This window comes from Sparus aurata, chromosome 20, assembly GCF_900880675.1.
Source record: "Sparus aurata chromosome 20, fSpaAur1.1, whole genome shotgun sequence".
NCBI classification, from domain to species: Eukaryota; Metazoa; Chordata; class Actinopteri; order Spariformes; family Sparidae; genus Sparus; species Sparus aurata.
In genome coordinates this window covers 21,401,240-21,423,054 of record NC_044206.1, presented here as the reverse complement: position 1 = coordinate 21,423,054, position 21,815 = coordinate 21,401,240, and the positions used below count along the sequence as shown (strand labels likewise).

Below are 21,815 nucleotides of genomic sequence, written 5' to 3'. Positions count from 1 at the left end.
CTCCGAGGTAACAAACGACATACATGACTTCTCTAAGATATTAATTGTCTGGAACACATTTTTTTAACTAAAGCTTTTGTACTGAGGAAAAATAAATAAATAAAACATGTTCAGTGAGCATTAAAGAGCATGTATGTAGATTTTGTTAGCTTCAAGAAAAGCCTGGCTAGCTTTTCTAAAACCCGTGTCCCTGCTTTAGTTGTTCTGTAGAATTTGAGACTATACAGGCTGTAAAAATACCTTTTTTTGCCCCTTAAACATTGTAGTTTTAAAACAACTGTATCCTGAGCTCACACACATTATCCATATGTCAGCTAGCAGCAAATTAGCTTAGCGGGAAACAAGGAAAACTAACTGGATCCTTCTGTCCAGCCCTGCTACACATGACAACATGCTATGTGTTGTTGGTTTAATCTGTACACACACATAAATGTAAAGATTGATGAAAGCTTTTAGGTTTTACTGGAGGTGTAATGTAGGCTTATTTTTTCCACATACTTCCTGCCTTTATGCTAAGTTAAGCTAACCAGCTGCTAGCTCCGACTTTCAATGGCGGATAATTTCAAACTCTTCCTCTAAACAGTGGGTGAAAAACAGGGTTCCTGTCGTTGATTTATACGACTTTAATGCCTTCGAAGATCCTCGCTCACAGTCATCGATTAATCTAACGATCTTACTGTTAATTTGTGTGAATGAGAGCAGGAGAAGCTGTTTAACGTCAGCGAGGCTTTTCAGGTCTAAGTTTAGCTGACCTGACCCACCAACAGCAGAGAGACGACCAAAGTGACAAAAACCCCTTTGACGTGGGAGCAAACTTTCTCCACTGACACTATTGGTTGGCCGCTGATCCCATTCAGATGTTGCCAGGGAGAGCGAGCCTACACCCTCATCACACACACACACACACACACACACACACACACTCTCTTACACTCCCTCCTCTGGTATTTTGTTAATTCCCACAGGAATGTACAGATTCTCTATTTGGGACAGCGAACGTGTCGGTGGAGAGGAAGTTGAGCTGATTGTTGTTTTCATGGATTCTACTTTATATTTCACAAATATCGGAAACATCACATGTCCGTACATCATGTCAATATAAGATGGAAAATGTGTAAAATAACCTGTTATGACTATTGATTGAAGTGCTGCTCATTATGTGATAAAATCTTCTTTTCTGAATCACAGCATGTTTTCAAAATGTGCTGCTGCTCGAATAAGACGCTAATAATTAACAATAACAGCTGAAAATGAGATTTGAGTTCATTCAACAGATATTTAGCATAAAACACTTCAAGGTTAGTTTGACGATGTGTACTTAAAACACTTCATTGCAATAAAGTGTACTATAAGTATGCTTAAACAGACCAAACAGCACATAAAAGTATGTAAAGTAATATCACGCTTTCAAAAGAATGGACCATAAGAAAGAAACGACCACCTGTCATTTCAATACTGGTTAGCTCAGTTAGCTTTGCAGCTAGCAGTCTGAACTGGGGGAGCGAGAGTGTTTACTCTGCCAGATGGCGGCTAGCTGGTTAGCATGCTAACCTCAGCAGATATATGCAACAATACATGAAGATTTAATTGTTTGAATGTTGTCAACTAAAATTCTGACATGTTACAGTCACAAACCATGAACAAACAGTTCTGCGTAACAACTACTTTAAATTGTGTCACTGTGAGTACATCTTGATGTTGACACTTGTGTTTTTCTGATTGCGGTCTGTAAATTTCAACAGAATATTTTTACACTCTGATGCAGAGCGTCTGCACATCCTGCCGACCCTTCACTAATTTGGATATATGTAATTCTAACTTCACGGCGTCTTAATTTAAGCACAGTGAAAACATTTAATGTGTTTAAAGTTGCACTGAAGGAAACATTCAAGCCTCTCAAAGAGCCCGACAGCAGACGGGATCCAAGTGTCACTGAGGGCATCCACAGAATCCATCCAGAGTCTTTGGAGGCTGCTGTGTGTGGGTGGTGTGTGTGTGTGTGTGTGTGGGTCAGGGTGACTGAGGTGTAAGATCTCATAACTCCCACACATGGTCGACCAATCACGGGAGCCTGAGGGGGGCAGGAAGCCGGTAGGACACTTGGACACTAACGCACACATGACACAGGACAGAGCAGAGAGAGTCGGGAAACTTTTCCTCAGGATCACTGGAGAGATTTCACCTGAACCTGAGACAGGAAGCCAGCCGCCGATCGTCTCTCTGAGGTAATGTGCTCCGAGGGTGCAGAGTTTCACTGAGCTGGAACTTAAAACCGGACTGTCAGGCCGACTTTGTTCTGCTGGAGGTGTTCTTACTCGCAGGCAGTGGTGGAAGAAGTTGAGTGTCACAGTCTAAGAACGCTCTGCGACAGCTTCTGAAGGCAAAATGTGCTCAGAGTTTTAAAAAGTAAATGTACTCACTGTGCAGAGTGGCTACTTTTACTGTGTTATGTCATTATAGAATATAATTTTTTTCTGTTTTGATCACATGTAAGAGCATTTCAATGTTGTGGTTCATCCATGTGGAGACAATTTAATGTACTTTGGATACTGCTGGGTAGATCAGCAGCAGTACTGCGTCAGAGTGTACACCTGTAAGTTTACATGTATGTACAAACAAAACCGTGACTTGTTGTGTCGTATACATACAGTCAAGTATTTCCTTCTCAACTGTAATGGAGGTAAAAGTATGAAGTTGCAGTACAAGTACGTCAGAATTGTCCTGAAGTATTATGACTTAAAAATGCTTATAATTAGTCAGTTGAGTTGGTATTTTATAATCAAGTAAACAACACATTTTTAAAGATTTCTCTACACTCAACGTTTGATCTGTTTTACATACAGTACATACATATATGTCTATATATATATAGCACAGTACACTCTGCAGGAAGACTAAATTAGTAGTAGATGTTTTAATCCACTTACTGTAAAAACGAGCTTGTCACTAGTTGTGTCAAACAAATATGGTACAAAGTGTTTCCCTCTGAACTGTAATAGAGTAAAAGTAAGAAGTAGCAGTAGGGTACAAGTATGTTACATTTGTATTTAAGAATACTTACTTAAAAATGCTCCTAATTAACCGGTTGGGTTGGAATTCTGTGAACATGTCAACACATTTTTTTATGATTTCTATCTGTGTTTGCTCTGTTTTACATGTAATATGTTGCAGAGTGCGATACTCTCCCTGCAGGAGGACACTTCAGTCATTCAGTTGTAGGTGTTTTCAGTACAAAATGTAACTGTAACTATAGAGTAAAATGAATGTAGAGGAGTAAAACTGCGTAAAGTGTAAAGTTGCATCAAATGGAAATATTTAAGTAAAGTACAAGTATGTCAAAATTGGACTTAGGTCTAATACTTGAGTAAATGCATCAGGTCGGACAGTGAGGAGGGAAACGAGCAGTGTCGCTGACAGGAGATGTATTCACTGATGCATCATGGGAAGAGTGGCGTCCATCATTGTTTGATAGACGGATCCGTGTTTGTCCTGGAGGACTGAATGAGTCTTATGTCAGCTGTCGCTCAGCGATGGATTGTAACTAAGTACATTTACTCATGTACGTTTCCTGAGTAATATTTGAAGGTACTTTCACCTAAAAAAACAAGTATTTCCATTTTCAGCTACTTTTTACTTCTACTTTTTCTCCGCTACATGTATTTGGCAACTTTAGTTACTAGTTACTTTGCAGATTGCCTCAAAGTCAAAGTTTTGATTTTAAAACTCAGTCCGATCAAAAAAAGCAATGATTCAGACAATCAAAGAAAGAAAAAAATGCTGAATATTGTTCAGGCCAATTAGCAATTGAACACTGGCATAGAGTACATACATACAAGTTGATGTATGTAGCCTATAATTTACTTTAACTTGTAGTTTTGATACTTAAGTTTGTTATTGCCAGAAAATAAATGTCAATACTGAAGACTTTTACTCAAATAGTTTTCATTTGGGTGACTTTCACTTGTACAAAAGTTCAATTTTAGCACGATATCTTTACTTTTACTCAAGTATGACTTCTGGGTTCTTTTTACAACACTGGTGTCACTTTTGTACCAGTGAGTTTTATTTTTTATTTTTTTGTCACAACTCAAACACAGCTGTTGATTTCTACGTCTTCACATTATCAACCAGCCTACTTCACATGCGACATCTCCTCCACCCGCGGCCTCTGCACCAGGACTTCAGGACAAGTGGCGGTCTTTGTGTGTGGGAGTGTGTGTGTTTTGATCCTCCAGTATTCTCTGTCAACATGGCGAGTGTCGAGGAAGAGAGACTCGGACAGCTGGCCGCCCTCAGTGGAAAGCATGCGGCTGCTCCTCCGCGTGCTATTTATACTCACCTTGCCAGCCTCACTACTGGTGTCTGTTCATTCACGCCCGGCCGCGGCAAATACCACCGCATTAAAACACCGATTATGATATTTCGACTTCTGCTGTAGCTGATCTGACACTTACTTTATCTGAGGGCATTTTTTGCTTCAAAAATTTTAAACCTGCCCTCGTCTCCCCCTTCAGGCGGTGAGAGGAATTACACAAACACCACGCGCGCAACCATTCGCCGCGTTGTCGTGGTTACTCTTGACTTTTTCTCCGACAAACCGATGTGTGCTGCGGGCAAATATCACAAAGAGGCGACAACAAAACACACTGATAAAATATAGATACAAAAGACACTAAACACTCGACAGTGGAGGTCAGCTCGGCGGATCACTGCTGCAGTCAGGTTGATAAACAGGAGTGAAGATAAAGCCACAAAGTCCTCGCGTCAGTAAACGTCTCCGGATCAGAACAGAATCCGATGTGACTCTGGGTGTTAATTCCTCCAGAAGACCTAGAAAAGGAGTCCTCCCCTCCTCTGTGTCAACTTATGGTTCAAATGTCTTAATTTGTGTAAAAGATAACCTAAAAACTCTTGTGCATGTGGTTTTTCAAAATAAAACTCCTCTGCTTCTTTCTTGTTTTATTGATATGGACAAATTTTCATAAAATTGAGGTGAAATCACCCCTTACCTACGCCAGTGGTCGGCTATAGATACCCCAGGTTCCCAGATGATGTCTTTATTAATCGTCTCATCTAGCAAACACAAAGCTACTAAATAGACTTCCCATCAACCTCGGCTGCAATTTGTGTTTGAGGCCAGTTGGCAAATGTTAGCGCGGCTAAACTAAGATGTAGTGCATGGTAACGTTATACCCGCTAAACATCAACATGGTAACATTGTCACTGTGAGCGTGTTAGCATGCTGACGTTAGCATTTAGCTCAAAGCCGCACCGTGACTAATAATAGTCTCTCAGGGCAGATAGCCTGGCTTTGACTCAACAGGAATTTCAACCATCCAAAGTCCAAAATTATGACATAACAACATTTATTGAGCAATAAATCACCATCGAAGTGGAGAAGAGGCTTTTATTAAACATATACAGGCTTCTGGAATACTCCAATTTACGCCTCGTGTGACTTTTTACCCCCAGATGTTCATTCTTCCCCCACATGACTCCCACAGATCAATATTTTTCTGTATGTTGCGGCTGATATGGTTGTTTTTTCCACTTCCTCGTAGATGCACCCCGACAGACAAGACAGAGAAATGGCCATACCCAGGATGTTCGACTCCAACACGCCGTTCCTCATCGTGACCGCAGGGTCCGAACTCTCTTTCCCTGGGAAAGAGGACGACAGCCGAGGGTGTGAGGAGGAGAAGGACTCGCTGGTCCAGGCCATCGCCCCCCATCTGAGTCGGGTGATGCAGCACGGCACCGCCAAACACGTGATCACGGAGGGGCCCGAGGCGCCCGAGGAGGACGCCTGCGTGTCTATAGTCGCACAGGCCGAGAGTAAGACACAGGGGTAGTTTCCACTGATTCTGTGTATAATGACAAATAATGCGTGGTGGATTTTCTGGTGATTTGTGGGGAAAACTTCTATTCGATTGGCTCGTCTTATTTTTGATCGACAAACATGCCATCAATCTTCTCATCCAACTCTCTGACAGAAGGGTAATAAACGTATGCTGCGGTTTCTTTTAAGAATCGTCAGACTCTTATTGTGATTGCTTCTCTGTTCCAGGTGAAGACTTTCAGGAGTTCAGCCCCACCAACACACAGAGTCCTTACCCGAGAGCTCAGCTGCTCAAAAAGCTCAGGTACCTCATTATATACACTACACGCCGCCATCGGCAGGTCTCAGCTGAAACACAACTCATGTCATCAGAATAATTAGAGCAAAGAAGCTACAACGACAGTAAATATCTGCACATACAGGCTTGTCGTTGTCGTAGAAGTAATCGATTTCAGTGTGTAATGATCCTCAAACCAGTAAAGCATCTGTATCCTAAATGTGACATTTATCTTCTTACAGGTCTCTCAACAAGGAAGCTGTCCTGATGAGCGACACCGAGGACGAGGACTCTAACGTGGATCATCACCACTTTGCGAGGAAACAACGCAGGAAAACCAGGAGACAGAACCAGGAGGGAGGGCAGGAACCTCCCATCATCCGAGGCCTGTGGGTGCAGGAGATTGATTGGCTGAAATCAGCTGACAAAGAGATGACCTCATCTGCTGAGATCATCCCGCCTCCTCCTCAGTTTACAGACTCCTGCGGTAATGGAGGGCTGCAGTCCTGCAGCTGTACAGATGTGTGCGAGTGCGTCTCAGAGTCTCGGTCAGAGGACCAGGACCGATCCGACACAGACACGTCCAGCTCTGACAGCGGAGGAGGATCGGACTCTGACTGTGAATCTATTCGCACCCATGAGAGCGAGTCGGACTCGTCGTGCGGCGGAGAGGACGACACACAAGCACCAGATAGTTTTGGCGTTGAAGCCAGAGCGTCAGATCTGACCTTTGACCTGATGCACGTGTCCGGATTTAACTCCTCCTCTCACGCTGCGTGGGATTCAGACTCATCAGGGTGTGTTCAAAGCATGCTGGGAATTTCAGACTCCACCTACACCCCCAATAGTGTGAATTCATCTCAGTGTGACTTTGGTTTCGGTGATCTGAGTGACACTGACACAGTGGTGGACGTCCTCAGAGGGAGAGTGACGAGGATGTCGAGGCTGTACGCTTCATCGTTCTTCAAAGATTTGATCAAACAGTCTCTGAACGACTGGAAGGGCAACATACCGCTCAACGAAGGACTCTTATTTCATCATGTAAGACTTGGTTCACATTTTAAAGGAGAAGTTCACCCAAAAATAAAAGTTCAGTCATTGCCTCCCACACTGAAGGAAAGTCGGGTGAAGTTTTGTAGTCTGAATCATCTCTGGGGGTTTGCAGCATTCTTCAACAACAACTGAAGTAGATGAGGACTTAATCTAAAATATCGGAAAAAAACAACTGGAAAAACCTATAAAAGGCTGAATATTCATTTTTGGGTGAACTGTCTCTTTAATATGCCACCGTATGCCTAAAACACTCAGCTTAGACAACGTCAAACTCTGCTCTTGATAAATTAAAAGTGAAATCCCGACTTCATTCAATTTGAGACACAGACTCTGTTAGTCTCTTGATAATGGATCGAGCACCAGAAACATTTCCCATAATGCAACAAATAGAATAAATCAATGTAGCAGAGTTAAATGTGCAGTTTTTTCCTGTGTAAGCGTCGTGGAGGTGACGAGTAGAGATAAACAAAATTAATTTTGAAACGTTTCGCCGCAGAGACTTTCAAAACAATGAATCTTTCTGGCAGAAAAACAAGCTAAAAACAAAACATCTGACATTATCACATTTCAAGTTGTGAGCAAATAATTGCGTATTTTTAACATCCAGCCGCTCATTATTTAACCGCGTCTCTTAGAAATTACATTTACGTTCAAATCATTTGCGACAATAAATATGTTTCGAAGGAAATTTGATGTAAACCAGATTAATTTTCTAGAAATGAATTGGTTTTTTTTGCCATAATATCAGATCTTGCAAAACAATATCCTCTTAGACTCAATACAGCATTTTATGTTTCTGTTGAGAGTCGTGGTTGAGGTGAAGGAAAAGACTGTAGTAGATTTAAGACATCAGCAGTCACAAAATTAGCATCAACAACAACTCTGATCTAAGCTTCTTCAAGTAGCTTTAACTTTTTCTCATTCTGATGGACCCTGCGGACACACGTGAGACAAAGTGAACTCTGTTACCATCAGACTGCAGAGCAGCTTCTCTCCTCAGGCTGTCCGTTCATCCAGCGACAGGCTTTAATAATAACGTAAAAAACCATGCAGAGGCCAATCGTCTCACTGACAGGCTTTGTGCACCCACCTTCCACTCCGGCCACCTCCTTTTGGACAAATATTCAGTACTATGGAGAACCTGTTTTCTAAGAGGCAGGGTAGCACGTGGAGTCGAATTTCTGGGTAGTTCCTTAGCGGCTAAACGCTCCAACTTTGTCTGTCGGCCAGTAAATGGATCCTACGTACTGAACCAAAACAGTCAAGTTTCGGTTAAAAGATTAAAATTCTTTGTAGACAAACTGCAGGATCAGAATCAGGTGACTGTCTTTGGGTTCCTCACCACGAACATCCTCTTTCACTTCGCACAGCAGCGTCGGATTAACTGTTTGTATGAAAGTTTAACTAAGGCAACTTTAGGTAACGTACAAGCACCTCTGACCTCAGACAGGAAACACCTGCTGTCTCTTCACTGATGGAGCTCCTCTTTCTCTCAGCCTGTCAGTCATTTATAGTTTCCAATGTTTGCTTTTGTTTCCCGCAGCAGCTCCAGCCCAGCCGCTGTCAGTACAGGGAGGGAGAGGAGTACTGTGTCCTTCATCACATCCAGAACGGCTCATACGGTGACGTGTTCTGTGTTCGGGACGAGAGGACTGGATTCAAATGTGCTGCCAAGAGGGTGAGCCAAGAAACACTGAGTCACTCTTTGAAAGCCCAGATACGCACCACCCAGAGATTATCTTACAATGACTCGGTTAAAAGTAAGTGAGGTGTTATTCAGCGCTTTGTCGTCCGGTGGTCGCAGATTCCTCTGAGTCACTTCAGCAGCGAGGAGGTGAGCACGTGGAGCGCTCTCAACTCTCCTCGAGTGGTCGAGCTCTTCGGGGCTGTGAGGGACGGACTCAACATCGTGCTCTTCATGGACCTGAAGCCAGGTGAACTCTCTATAACATTGAATAACACACGACACACGTTGAAAATAGTCCTATGCATTTAAAGTTTTCGTCCAAACCTCCTCAGCGTGTCTGGCCCAGCTTCTCAAAGAGATGACCTCCCTCCCCGAGGATTTGGCCCTGCACTACCTCCATCAGTCTCTGGGGGCGCTGGAACACCTGCACCGCAGGAAGGTCCTTCACCTGGATGTCAAAGGTACGGTCTGGAAGGGTCTGGGTGTTTGTGAGATTAGCCGAGTTTACAGCATCTGGACATTTCAGGTCAGGTTAGTCATGTTTGTGCAGGCTACATGTTGGTTAACATGTAAGAGGTTTGACAGATTTTAGCACCTTTCAGCTCTTTGTTTTGGTTTTTAGGCCGTCTGCCAATGTTTGGTAAGAAGGGTCCTAGTTTTTGTCAGTGTGTCCCGCTTAATTGGCGCCACTCGATCTTTTGTACCCCCCTATCAGCGGCATTTTGGCTGACTGAGCATGCTGGGTAATCAGTTTTCAATTCAAGCTGGAGACCAGCTTTTTTGGGCTTCCGATTTTCTTCATCAAAATGCTCCCACTGTTTTAAGTTATTTGCACAAACCAGACTGAAAAAAGTGAGCATTTTCAAGTTGGTGGAGACCAAAAACAGAGCAAAAAAAGGGTAAATATTGGTCCTGTAGCGGACTGAGCGGACATAATTCACCATTTGGTTAGTTCCTTTCTCACTGACAACAGACTCTTAGGCTAAGCACCTAGTAAGCGTCAGTGAGTAACCATGGCAACAGAGGCGCCCGGTAACTCAGCTTAAGCGTCAGTGGGTTGCCTTGGCAACGGAGGAGATGAGGGGTTTTTAGCCGTTTTTTCCAGCCGTTTAGTCCAGCCGTTAGTGAGTTTTGAGTTTGGTGGTTGAATAAACGACTGTAAGGCAGTCAAAGAGAGAAGTTGTTCGCTTCCTATTTTCTACAACTTCTTCACTGGTGACCCCGACGTTTGTCTGCTGGACGCCTCCACAGACATCTCTACGAACATGTCGACTAACGCCGTCTCCCTTAAGCTGCCCGACTTCTGGGAATCGTCTGCCTCAGCCTGGTTCGCCCAAACAGAAGCACAGTTTGCACTCCGGGAGATTACCGCGGATGCCACGAAATATTATTATGTGGTGTCGGCACTGGGAAATTCAACGGCCACGAGAGTGGCGAGTTTTCTCACAAACCCACCTGAGGAGGAGAAATATAAAACATTCAAAACTCACCTGTTGAAAGCTTTTGAGCTTTCCGACGCAGAACGAGCCGGCCGGCTTTTCTCCATCCAAGGCCTCGGCGACAACAAGCCGTCTGAACTCATGGACAGGATGCTGGATCTCATGGGAGCACACAAGCCGGATTTCCTCTTTAACCAACTCTTTCTGCGGCAGCTACCTTCTCAGGTACGAGCAGCGCTGGCCAACACTGCCATTACGGAGTGCCGAGCTTTAGCCGAGGAGGCTGATAAATTCTTCATCGCGGGACAGCAACACGGCGCGGCCGCACCGTTTCCCGTTCACTCTTTTACGCCAGCGACAGGACACGTTACGGCTGCCACAGCGGCAGGGGCTCTCCCACGGCAGCGACCCGCTGGCCTGTGTTTTTACCATGCAAAGTTCGGTCCCAAAGCCAAGCGGTGCCGATCCCCTTGCAGTTTTGACGGGACGGGAAATGCAACGGCCGGCGGTCAGTAGTGGCCATGAGCGCTGGCCATACAGGTAGGCTGCTATTCATCAAAGACAGCATCTCCGGTCGGGGGCTCCTGTGTGACACTGGCGCTCAGCGGAGCATCCTCCCTGCATCTACAGTGGACATCCTGGGTGACGGACACGGCCCCCCCATGGCAGCTGCAAATGGCAGCCCCATCCGCACTTATGGCACGAGATATGTTAGGTTGTGTTCTGATGGACAGACGTTTGGCTGGGATTTCGTCACAGCCAAGATAACTTTCCCCATCCTGGGCGCGGATTTCCTTTGCGCCTATGGCCTGCTGGTGGATGTCAAAAACCGCCGGCTGATCAATGCTGCCACCTTCTGTTCATATCCATGTACCCTTGGTGGAACAAGTTCCATCAGATTATCTAGCATGCTTTCAGCCACGGACGATTTCCTCCGTCTCCTCGCTGAGTTTCCGGACCTCACACAGCCCACCTTCTCATCTTCTGCTACTAAGCACGGAGTAGAGCACCACATCGCCACAACCGGCCCACCAGTTTACGCCCGGGCTCGACGCCTCGATCCAACCAAGCTGACCGTCGCAAGAGCAGAGTTTGAAAACATGGTACGTCTCGGCATCATACGCCGCTCTAACAGCCCATGGGCTTCACCCCTCCACATCGCCCCGAAACCCGGTGGCGGGTGGCGCCCATGCGGCGACTACCGTCGCCTTAATGATGCAACCACACCTGACCGGTACCCAGTCCCACACATACAGGATTTTTCATCCCACCTGGCTGGCAAAGTCATCTTCTCCAAGGTGGACCTCGTCCGCGGTTACCACCAGGTTCCAGTCCATCCGCTGGATGTCCCCAAAACTGCAGTTATCACACCGTTTGGACTTTTTGAATTTTTGCGCATGCCATTCGGCCTAAAGAACGCAGCACAAACCTTCCAGCGCCTAATGGACTCAGTGCTGCGAGACCTGCCTTTCATCTTTATCTACCTTGATGATATCCTCATCGCCAGCACATCCAGAGCGGAACACATGTCCCATCTCAGGACTCTCTTTGAACGACTCAGCCAGCACGGACTGATCATCAACCCGGCCAAGTGCCAGTTTGGGCTGTCCACCATAGACTTCCTCGGACATCGCGTCACCAAAGACGGGGCCGTCCCCCTCCCGTTGAAGGTGGACGCCATCGTGAACTTTCCACACCCACTCACAGTCAAGTCCCTGCAGGAGTTCCTCGGCATGGTGAACTTTTACCACCGCTTCATCCCTAAGGCTGCCCAACTCATGCGCCCCCTTTATGAAGCTCTGAAAAACAAAGCCCCAAGACACGCTGTGGACTGGTCCGAGGAGAGAGATATGGCCTTTAGGGAGGCGAAGAACGCTTTGGCCAACTCAACGATGCTGGCACACCCAACACCCAATGCTCCCATCGCCATCACCACAGATGCTTCAGACTATGCAGTGGGCGCAGTACACGAGCAGTGGGTGAACGGTGCCTGGCAACCGCTCGCTTTCTTCAGCCGGCAGCTACGCCCAAACGAACGGAAATACAGCACCTTCGACCGCGAACTCCTCGGACTCTACCTCGCCATCCGACACTTTCGTTTCCTGCTGGAGGCACGGCAGTTCACAGCGTTTGTGGACCACAAACCACTGACATTCGCCATGGCCAAAGTGACTGAACCTTGGTCTGCCCGCCAACAGAGACAGCTCTCCTACATTTCAGAGTTTACAACGGACATACAGCACGTTGCCGGAAAACACAACCTGGTCGCGGACTGCCTCTCCAGGGCCGTCGCAGGAACCGTCCACCTGGGGATTGACTATGCCCGCATGGCAGCAGACCAAGCCGCTGATCCGGACGTGCAGGCTTTCAGGACAGCTATCACCGGGTTGCAATTGGAGGACATTGCCTTTGATGAATCCAAAACCTCACTCCTGTGCGATGTTTCCACAGGTCAGCCACGGCCCATCGTCCCCTCCGGGTGGAAACGGCAAGTTTTCGAGGCTGTGCATGGCCTCTCTCACCCAGGAAGGAAACCTTCTCAAAGACTGGTATCGGCTAAATTCGTCTGGCACGGTCTCAAGAAGGATGTCAGGGCCTGGACTGACGCCTGCGTGGACTGCCAACGCGCTAAGGTGCACCGCCACACCAAGGCCCCCCTGGCACAGTTCCCTGTGCCCGAGAGGAGGTTTGACCACGTCAACATAGACCTGGTGGGACCCCTACCCCCCTCCCATGGTTTCACACACCTCCTCACCATGGTTGACCGGACCACACGGTGGCCAGAAGCCGTTCCACTGTCCTCAACGACGTCCACTGAGGTAGCACGGGCGTTCATTGCCACCTGGGTCGCCCGTTTTGGCACCCCGTCTGACCTCTCCTCTGATAGAGGCCCACAGTTCACCTCCGAGCTCTGGAACACAGTAGTAGGGAGCCTAGGAGTCAAACTCCACCGCACCACTGCCTACCACCCACAGGCTAATGGACTGTGCGAGCGTTTTCATCGTTCCATGAAGGCCGCATTGCGAGCCAGCCTCACAGACAACAGCTGGGTCGACAAGCTTCCGTGGGTCATGTTGGGCCTGCGAACTGCACCCAAAGAGGACCTTCAGACCTCATCTGCAGAACTGGTCTATGGACAACCTCTTCGGGTCCCAGGGGATTTCCTCCCCAACACCACAGCTCCTTGGTTGGCAACGCATCAACGGACCTCGCTCCTGGACAATGCCAGAGCCTTCACACCCATCCCCACTTCACAACACGGTCTCCCTCAGTCTCACGTGCCCACTTGCCTGCAGGCAACCAAGTATGTTTTCATCCGCCACGACGCCCACCGTGGGCCTCTGCAACCTCCCTACGATGGACCGTTCCGCGTACTGGAGACCAGGGACAAGCACTTTGTGGTGGACATTGGTGGTAAGCCGGAGTGTGTCTCAATAGACCGCCTCAAACCAGCTCACCTGGACTTGGACCGGCCTGTGGAGCTGGCCCAGCCCCCGCGGAGGGGCCGGCCACCCGCAACACCCCAGCACAGCAACAAGACCTCAGTGGATTCCCCGGCGGGAGCCCTGGCCCCCGCACCTGTTCTCCGGAGCCGTTATGGTCGGACCATCCGCCCTCCAACATGTTGATATTTTCATTTCATTCTTTTTAAGGTGAATTCTGGGGGGGCGTATGTAGCGGACTGAGCGGACATAATTCACCATTTGGTTAGTTCCTTTCTCACTGACAACAGACTCTTAGGCTAAGCACCTAGTAAGCGTCAGTGAGTAACCATGGCAACAGAGGCGCCCGGTAACTCAGCTTATGCGTCAGTGGGTTACCTTGGCAACGGAGGAGATGAGGGGTTTTTAGCCGTTTTTTCCAGCCGTTTAGTCCAGCCGTTAGTGAGTTTTGAGTTTGGTGGTTGAATAAACGACTGTAAGGCAGTCAAAGAGAGAAGTTGTTCGCTTCCTATTTTCTACAACTTCTTCAGTCCTATATTTGTTGGAAATTAGAATGCTAATGAAGCTGTTTGTTTGCTGTTTACTCTCTCATTTCAACTGCTTAAAAATCTTTTTTTGTGTGTTTTGTTTACAGCTTGTTCTGCTGCCCCCAAGTGGCCAAAAAATGTTCTGTTCTGCTTCCTCCTCGGTAAATGTCAGAGGACATGTTGTAATTTCTATGCCGCTGCATTTATTTGATAGATGTAATTACAAGCTACTTTGCAGATTAAGATCTAAAGAGAACTTAATCCAGTTTAATAATCCTGTTAAACAACACGCTTTTTCTACACCCTGTGCAGCATTTCTGTATCGAGGCACTTTATTATGAGGGGTAGAAGAAAAAAAAAATGGAGGTGATGAAAATGTATGTCAAAAGAAATAGAGGGCTAATAATAGATGTGAAATGATGCAATGTGAAGTTGTGAGATGATGAAAACTGAGCCATTTTTTATCATTTCCCTCATCTTACATCCATCATTCACAACGCAAATTTTACGTTTATCATTTAAGGAAAGTGGCTTCGAGCACGGACGTAAAAAACAAAATGTCAGCTGCATGTGATCCCAACGGCAGACAGACGACAGTAAAGCCTCTAGCTGCAGGATCTTCTGTCAGTCAGCATCCTCTGTGTTGGTATCTAATCCTAAACTGACATCTCACCCCTAAACCCTCCAGTAATCCACGCTGAGAGGATTGAGTGGGAAGGGGTTCGCTCACATTAGGCCCCTCCATTGTCCTCACTGTGCGGTATTTCACTCAGCCAGACTCAGACTCTTCGTCTTTACGAGGAGGAGGAGGAGGAGGAGGAGGAGAATATGTGCTTTATTTTTGAAGATGTCACCTCCAGACAGGAGCTTCAGAGGCTTCGGCCTCCTGTGTGCCCGTCAGTCTGACAGCCTCTGACAGCCTCCTGATTTCTCAGTCAACGGTTTCATAATGACTTCCAAATGAAAACAAGCTGTCTCTCTAAATCCTCTGTGTTGATTTTATTCCAGTTGACAATGTGCTGCTGTCTGCAGACTGCAGAGACACATTCCTCTGTGACTTTGGTCTCTCAGAGACTCTGGATGACAACGGGCGGAGCACGAAGGCTTTCAGGGGTGAGTTGAGTTTACAGAGTCAGCAAGAAACAGAGAATAAATTACTTTTGGTTGCACAAATTCACTTAAAACATACAACAAGTATCTTTTAACTGGTTATGAAATGAAATGCATCTAAATGACCTACAGAAGCAGAGGTTTCTATATAGTTATTCTTATTGCCACCAACTTATTGTTTCATTTTTACCAAAGAATTATTTCACCACAGTGGTTTCACTTTTACTCAAGTTTGACCTTTGGGTCCTTTTCACAACTCTGCTTTGGCAAATTACAGTGGAACACAGCGACAGAATACAGGAAGTAACTCCTATATTTGGAAACCAGCTGACAGTCAAGTTCAGATAAAAAAACAAATAAATTAAAATGAATTGACTGTTTGTCTGTGGATGTAGGAGCTGCCTTCCCTGGCACGGAGACCCACATGGCCCCCGAGGTGGCCCGAGGAGATCAACTCTGCTCCAAGGCGGATGTGTGGAGCAGCTGCTGCATGCTGCTGCACATGCTCAACGGATGCCAGCCGTGGATACGCTACTACTCCCATCCACTGTGTCTCCAGGTGACCGTCTTTTATGTCTCCTGACTGGAAAGAGAGTGGAAGGAAACTGCTTTTAGGTTTTACTCACATTACTTGTCATCTGTTTGTCAGATTGTCAATGAGCCTCCACCTCTGTGGGAGGTGCCGTCCAACTGCAACAACTTCACGGCCAAAGTGTTCAGAGCCGGACTCAAGAAAGACCCAGAGAGGCGAGCATCGGCGAAGGAGCTCAGGAGGAAAACCACCAAGGCCCTCAAAGCAGGTCGATGGGTTACCTATTGAAGAATCATCTTATAAGTAGAAAATAATGTATTTTTATTATAAACTTTATTTACTGAAAAGAAGTGTCATTGCTTTGAATAATGTAAGAGGGAGCAAGTATCTGAAAAAATAGAATGGGACCCAGGATCGACCCCTGAGGAACTCCAAATGTAGTTTTGGCCTTTAAAGAGACGACATTGTCAATAAAACCACAGAATTGTCCATTTTTAAGGTTTAACCATTTGATCCAACGTACCTTACTGTTGTTGTGATATTATCGTTAATACCTGTGGACTCTAAAAGTGAACATTCGCTCCACAGTTGGAGGTCTGAGTCCCTGGTCCATCAAAAGTGCCTGTGAGAAGCTGCACCGTGGCAGGAGTCAGACTGAAGACATAAAGATCAACCCAACTAAACCATCAGCTGCCGTCTCAGCACCAGCGATGTACTGGGTGAGCCCCTGGAGGACTACAGCAGTGGACGAGGACAGCAATGACTTGGGAGAAGGTGACTCAGACCAAGACTCTGAGGTAGAGGCGGATTCATTAACCAGAGAATGGGAGTCCCGGCCGAAATCCCTGCAGGGTGATTATGCAGCAGACTGGGACACCTGGTCTGACTCAGAGGTGGATATATACATGGGAGAGGAGGAGTATAATCAGGAGAAGTGGCTGAAAACTGACAGAGACTATGAGGGGGACTGGGAGGAAGAGGGAGATGAAGAGGAGGAGGATGAGGAAGAGGAGGAAGAGGAGGAAGAGGAGGAAGAGGATTGGGACTCCTCCATGTCTACAGAGTATCTCCGGGCTCTCAGAGGTCATTTCCCTCTGCTGCAGAAAGGTCAGCAGACAAATGACGAATCATGGGGATCAGAGCCGGAGCTGGAATACCTCCGAGACGGTGAGTCAGGCAAACAGCTCAGCGGCAGCAACACACTCTGTTTACCAATTTGTTGACTGGAAACACGTCCGGAACCATTTTATTTCATCTCATGAACTTGTATGATGGCTGTACTGAAGTAAGCGTTTCCTCTCTGTTGCATATTTAAAGGAACACTGTAAAGAATATGTTCAGATTGTTTTTTTCCAGTCTGTCTAAAAGGTACACTCAATAAGAGGTTTTACCTTTTCAGAGGGCTCCCTGTGGCCTGGAGCCTGGTTAATTAATAATTTACGGACTAATTGTATAAATAGTAGCAGATGTATTAAAGGAATCAGTTCAGTAAAGTATTGAATTATTTGAAAAATATACCTGATTTGTAGGGGCAGCTGTAGCTCAGCGGGTAGAGCTGGTGGACCAGTCGCTGTCGAATCCCCGGCTCCCCTGGGGCGGCCGCTACATGTCGAAGTATCCTTGAGCAAGATACTGAACCCCAGAATTGCTCCTGATGCGCAGTTGGCACCTTGTGTGGCCACTGCTATCAGTAAGGGTCCTGCAATGAGCTGGCCTTTGCCCATGAGTAAAACTGGATTTGGCCCCAGTAAGCCCCGCAACCCCTCAGGGGGATAAAAAAAAATGGCAACATCCCCCGCGACCCTCACGGAAAAGTGGAAAAGAAAACGAAACGAAACCTGATTTGTAGTAAATGCATTCAAAAAGGAAAAAAACACAGGTATCGTAGAAGCTAACAGACGTGTTGTCCCTTGTTAGATGTAGCTGTAGGCACCACCATCCAGACGCCGTCCCCGGAGCCTCGAGACGACCCTCCGTCCTGTTTCAGCTGCTCGGACACGTCGCAGATAGACGCTTCAGAGAAGGTGTGTATCTACAGGTGTAGCTGTGCGTGCACTCATTAGATCAAACCCCTAAAGAAGATCCAAAAAAATATCTTTCTTTTCAAGGACTCCGACCATTCGTCTGATGACCTGAGCTCTGGAGTCTTCTCCTCCTGCAACAGTCACACAGAGGGACACTTGGAGTGGTCGACCTCAGCGAATCAGCCGTCCTCGTACTGCTTCGAAGGTAAGGCAGCAGGATTGTGTCAGCACGTCACACACTGGTTGACTTCTGTTTTCACCTTTATTATTGTCATCCCTCTGATACTCCAGGTGTTGACATCTGGATTGAGAACGTGCAGGGAGAGTGTCTGAGGATTCGTGAGCGTCGGCAGGTCAAAGTGGGCCACGTCGCTATCGGGATCAGTGATCAGGTAAGAGAGAGAAGATTGGTGCTGAATGTTCGGATGCTTTCAGGTATCCAGTGGGTTTCAGTTTTCAGTTTGTTTGTTTTTTTCCAATCTATTTTGATTTAAACGGAAGCTTTAAAGAAAGGACTCTATCCTGAAACAAGAAGTATGAGACGTGTCACCGCAGCAGAATTGAGAAATGAAACTTAATTCATGAGACGTTCGAATTAAAATGATTTGCACACAGGATTACATTGCAATCCGATCCCAGTAGTTTTGCAAAGTATGCATTGTTTCCACACCCAAATATGTAAATATGGGGCTTCTGACAATAACACCTTTAAGATATTATAATTACCACTTCATGTTGCCAAGCCCGGAATTCCCCTTTAAGTTCCGTACTCGAGTAAACTTACTTGGTTACAGTCCACTAACACAATGCCTGAGTATCATGAGTACGCATATCATGACTTAAAGAAATAAACATGTCTTTCTCCATAACTAAAAGACGTCTGCTGAGAAACACTGACTGAACTCAAGCAACCATAAAAGAACTTTATCGTAATAAAATCCCCCAAAAACTGTCAACTTTTGGGATGTGAATCTGAAACAATCTGATCAGAGAATGAGCAGACAAGATTATGACTCTGACTGGTCGCCTGGACACATTTCAGTCAGTGTTGAGGCCCCTCGTGAACGATCTCTCGTCTGTCACTCAGATCTCCGGTAAAGCCTTCACTCTGGAGACTCTGGACAGGAAGACGGTGCCCTTCGAGCAGGAGATTAAGGAGTCTTGTCTGTGGCTGCGCTGCGTTCCTGCTCCGGACAGATGTCAGCGCTGGAGGTGGAGAGTCCAAGACGGAAAGCTGGAGCTCAGAGAATGAGACATGTTTCATATTTTCTTTGGTTGTTTTTTTGCACACTGATTGACCCTGAGCCACGTGGACATGAAGATGCGTACTCGCATCTGTGGATGTTGTGCTGCTGTTGTGACCGATTTTGCGGGATGAAAGTGCTCGTGGTTGAAAATGTAAGATTATTGTTGTTATTTTAACACTGACTTTATATTTGTGAGGATCATCTGTCTGTACCAGTTCTGCAGTTTATTATTAGTCATTTCTCAGTCGAGCCTGTATGGACAGTGTCAGTATACTGTACCTCGTTGTTTCCTCTGTGATCTGGAATCTGGAGTTCTTTGTCATGTTGTGTTTGAGCCTTTCAAGCTTTAGAATAAGCTAAAAAACAATAAATAAATATCTGAGCTGTGAAGTTTTTAATACTTGAACGTTACTGACCTTTTATATCTTAATAATAAATGACCTCCCAGCTGAAGAAGCCGTTCTCTTCTGTTTGTTTTCTAAAAAAAATCCTTTCACATACAGACCTGTTGGATAATTGTACTTGAAACTGGCAGATGGTGTCCAGTTTATATCAAAAATATAAATGTAACTCAAGATACTTGGATTGTATTTGCACGGTATAGTTTCACAGGAAATATTCTACTGTTTATAATTGTAAATATAATGAAATATATTCATGTATTCACTGTGTGAAGTATATAAATATAAAGGATATATTATGTATAAAGATATTTAAGCAGACTGATATCGACAGGTTCATATATGATGTAGTAATATAAATAATGGTCAATATATAAACATTAATTACACAGAATATGTTATACTGTGTCATAATCTGTACATAATGTAATGTGTATTTATATATTAATCAAAATCATATATTTGAATAACAATAATGAGTATAATATAAAACATTACAGCATGTTTGATATGTATAAAGGTTAATAATCAGGAAATATGCCCTGAAATAAACAGTGCAAAGCCGTAGCTGTGATGTTCTAACTGATGAGTTATGGTCGAAAACAGCAGTGCTGCATTATGCCTGTGTTTTCATGTTTTAATGGAGATATGGAATTATTCACATTTAAAATGGTTCAGCAGGGCCTTTAATCTGAGGATCATAAGGTCATTTCTGGGAATATATATAAATAAATATACAAAAACTTCTAACAAAATGTCAATAAATACAAAGTTTTCCCCCGACAGAAAGCTTTCAAACACACCTGCACATTTCGAAAATGATATTTGCAGAAAATACAGTTGGACAGAGAAAAATACGTCACAAAAAAAAATATCACAATGAATCAGTTGCTTTATTTTCTTTATTCTTCAGGCAGCAGCCTTGGGGTTTGGTTAGTTGTTGTAGTCGGTGGCTTGTTTGTTTTCTGCTTTTTCAGATGTGGAGTGATTTGTTTGAGGAATGCGGGGCACTCCAGCAGCTCCTGCTAAAGCAAATATTTAACATGGCCGACCACATTTTCACAGTCCCAACGGCACGTCTGTCCCCTGCAACATCACGCTTCTCTAATTCTACAACGTGGGTCTTTGTGTGGCGATCAGAACGGTTGAACAAAATGCAACAGGAATCAGAATCTAATATTCCGTTAACCCGAGCTTGAAGTCACTTCCGTAGTCTGGAAACAGTTCTTTAGGGCTTTTCATACTGTATATCCTCAGCCCAGGGCTATCCTAAGCCTTCTCACACACAAATTGTTAACCCAGATTTACACTCAACCCAGGGCTGTACACACCATGCTGCACCTTTAAATATGTGTTTAGTTGATTTTCAGGTGATAACTCGGCTCTGGGCCAGCAAGACCTGGGCTGAAGTCAGCGTAAGCCTACTCCTGAGCGTGCCTGGATTGTGCCAGTGTGAAGAGCACTTTTGTTGACTTTAAGAAATCCCAAAATGTTAACACATTACAATACGAGAGGGATCCTGCTGCTTTCAAACAGCTCATCGAACAAAAATCAGGGACAAGGACAACAAGACTTACTTCAGTTATGGATTAAAACTATTAAAACAATTAAGAATCAACATCACGTTAACCATTTTTGGAAGAAACCAACTCCACAGTGCTTCACAATATGGCTGCATGAACTTATTCCAGTTATACACGTGGAGAAGTTGCGATCTAAGAATTAAAAAATGCCATCTTAAACAGAAAGAATCTTTGGGTCTCAGTTTGAATCTTCTGTATTGATAAATCAGGCCTGTGTTCTGCTTTGATTTTGTTTACACTGAATCCTAGTTGTTGTTTTTACAGCCGCATGTGGATGGCATGTAACACTGTGAGCCTGTGTGCCGCTGACACGTGGCTGAGATGAGCTGCACTCAGTGTGGATGTATGTGTGGTTTATATGTAAGTTTCAAAATCGACCAATAATAAATAACATTTAAGATAAAAGAAGGAGTTCACCACTTTATTACGTTGTCATAAACTACTTCATAATAGCCACAGACCGCAGCACACTCTTCTGGTTTCACATGTTGAGCCTGGCAGTGGGGATTTCCTCTCACTCAGCCACAAGAGCATCAGCGAGGTCCAACCCTGGAAGCTGTGAGTGATCCAGTTCACCCCAGTGGTGATGGATGCGGTTGAAGTCATGTTTGTCAGGCTCCTCCACACCAAACTGGGAAAACCACTGAAATGGG

General features: G+C 45.4%; 1 protein-coding gene across 1 annotated transcript; it reads left to right on the top strand.

Moving 5' to 3' along the window:
* The first annotated feature begins 2,010 nt into the window (after positions 1–2,010).
* On the top strand, positions 2,011–19,631 carry map3k14b (mitogen-activated protein kinase kinase kinase 14b). Its single transcript, XM_030399299.1, has 15 exons — positions 2,011–2,225; positions 5,562–5,835; positions 6,068–6,143; positions 6,359–7,157; positions 8,713–8,847; positions 8,974–9,103; positions 9,189–9,317; positions 15,274–15,378; positions 15,771–15,934; positions 16,025–16,175; positions 16,496–17,074; positions 17,825–17,931; positions 18,016–18,136; positions 18,223–18,323; positions 19,019–19,631. Exons 2-15 carry the CDS (start codon positions 5,562–5,564, stop codon positions 19,181–19,183), a joined length of 3,036 nt encoding a protein of 1,011 aa, XP_030255159.1. The 5' UTR covers positions 2,011–2,225; the 3' UTR covers positions 19,184–19,631.
* Positions 19,632–21,815: the final 2,184 nt, after the last annotated feature.

Coding starts and splice junctions, on each gene's coding strand:
- map3k14b (XM_030399299.1), top strand. CDS start 5,562: ATGCACCCCGACAGACAAGACAGAGAAATGGCCATACCCAGGATGTTC. Junction 17,075..17,824: donor GCTGGAATACCTCCGAGACG/GTGAGTCAGGCA, acceptor GTCCCTTGTTAG/ATGTAGCTGTAGGCACCACC. Junction 17,932..18,015: donor AGATAGACGCTTCAGAGAAG/GTGTGTATCTAC, acceptor TTTCTTTTCAAG/GACTCCGACCATTCGTCTGA.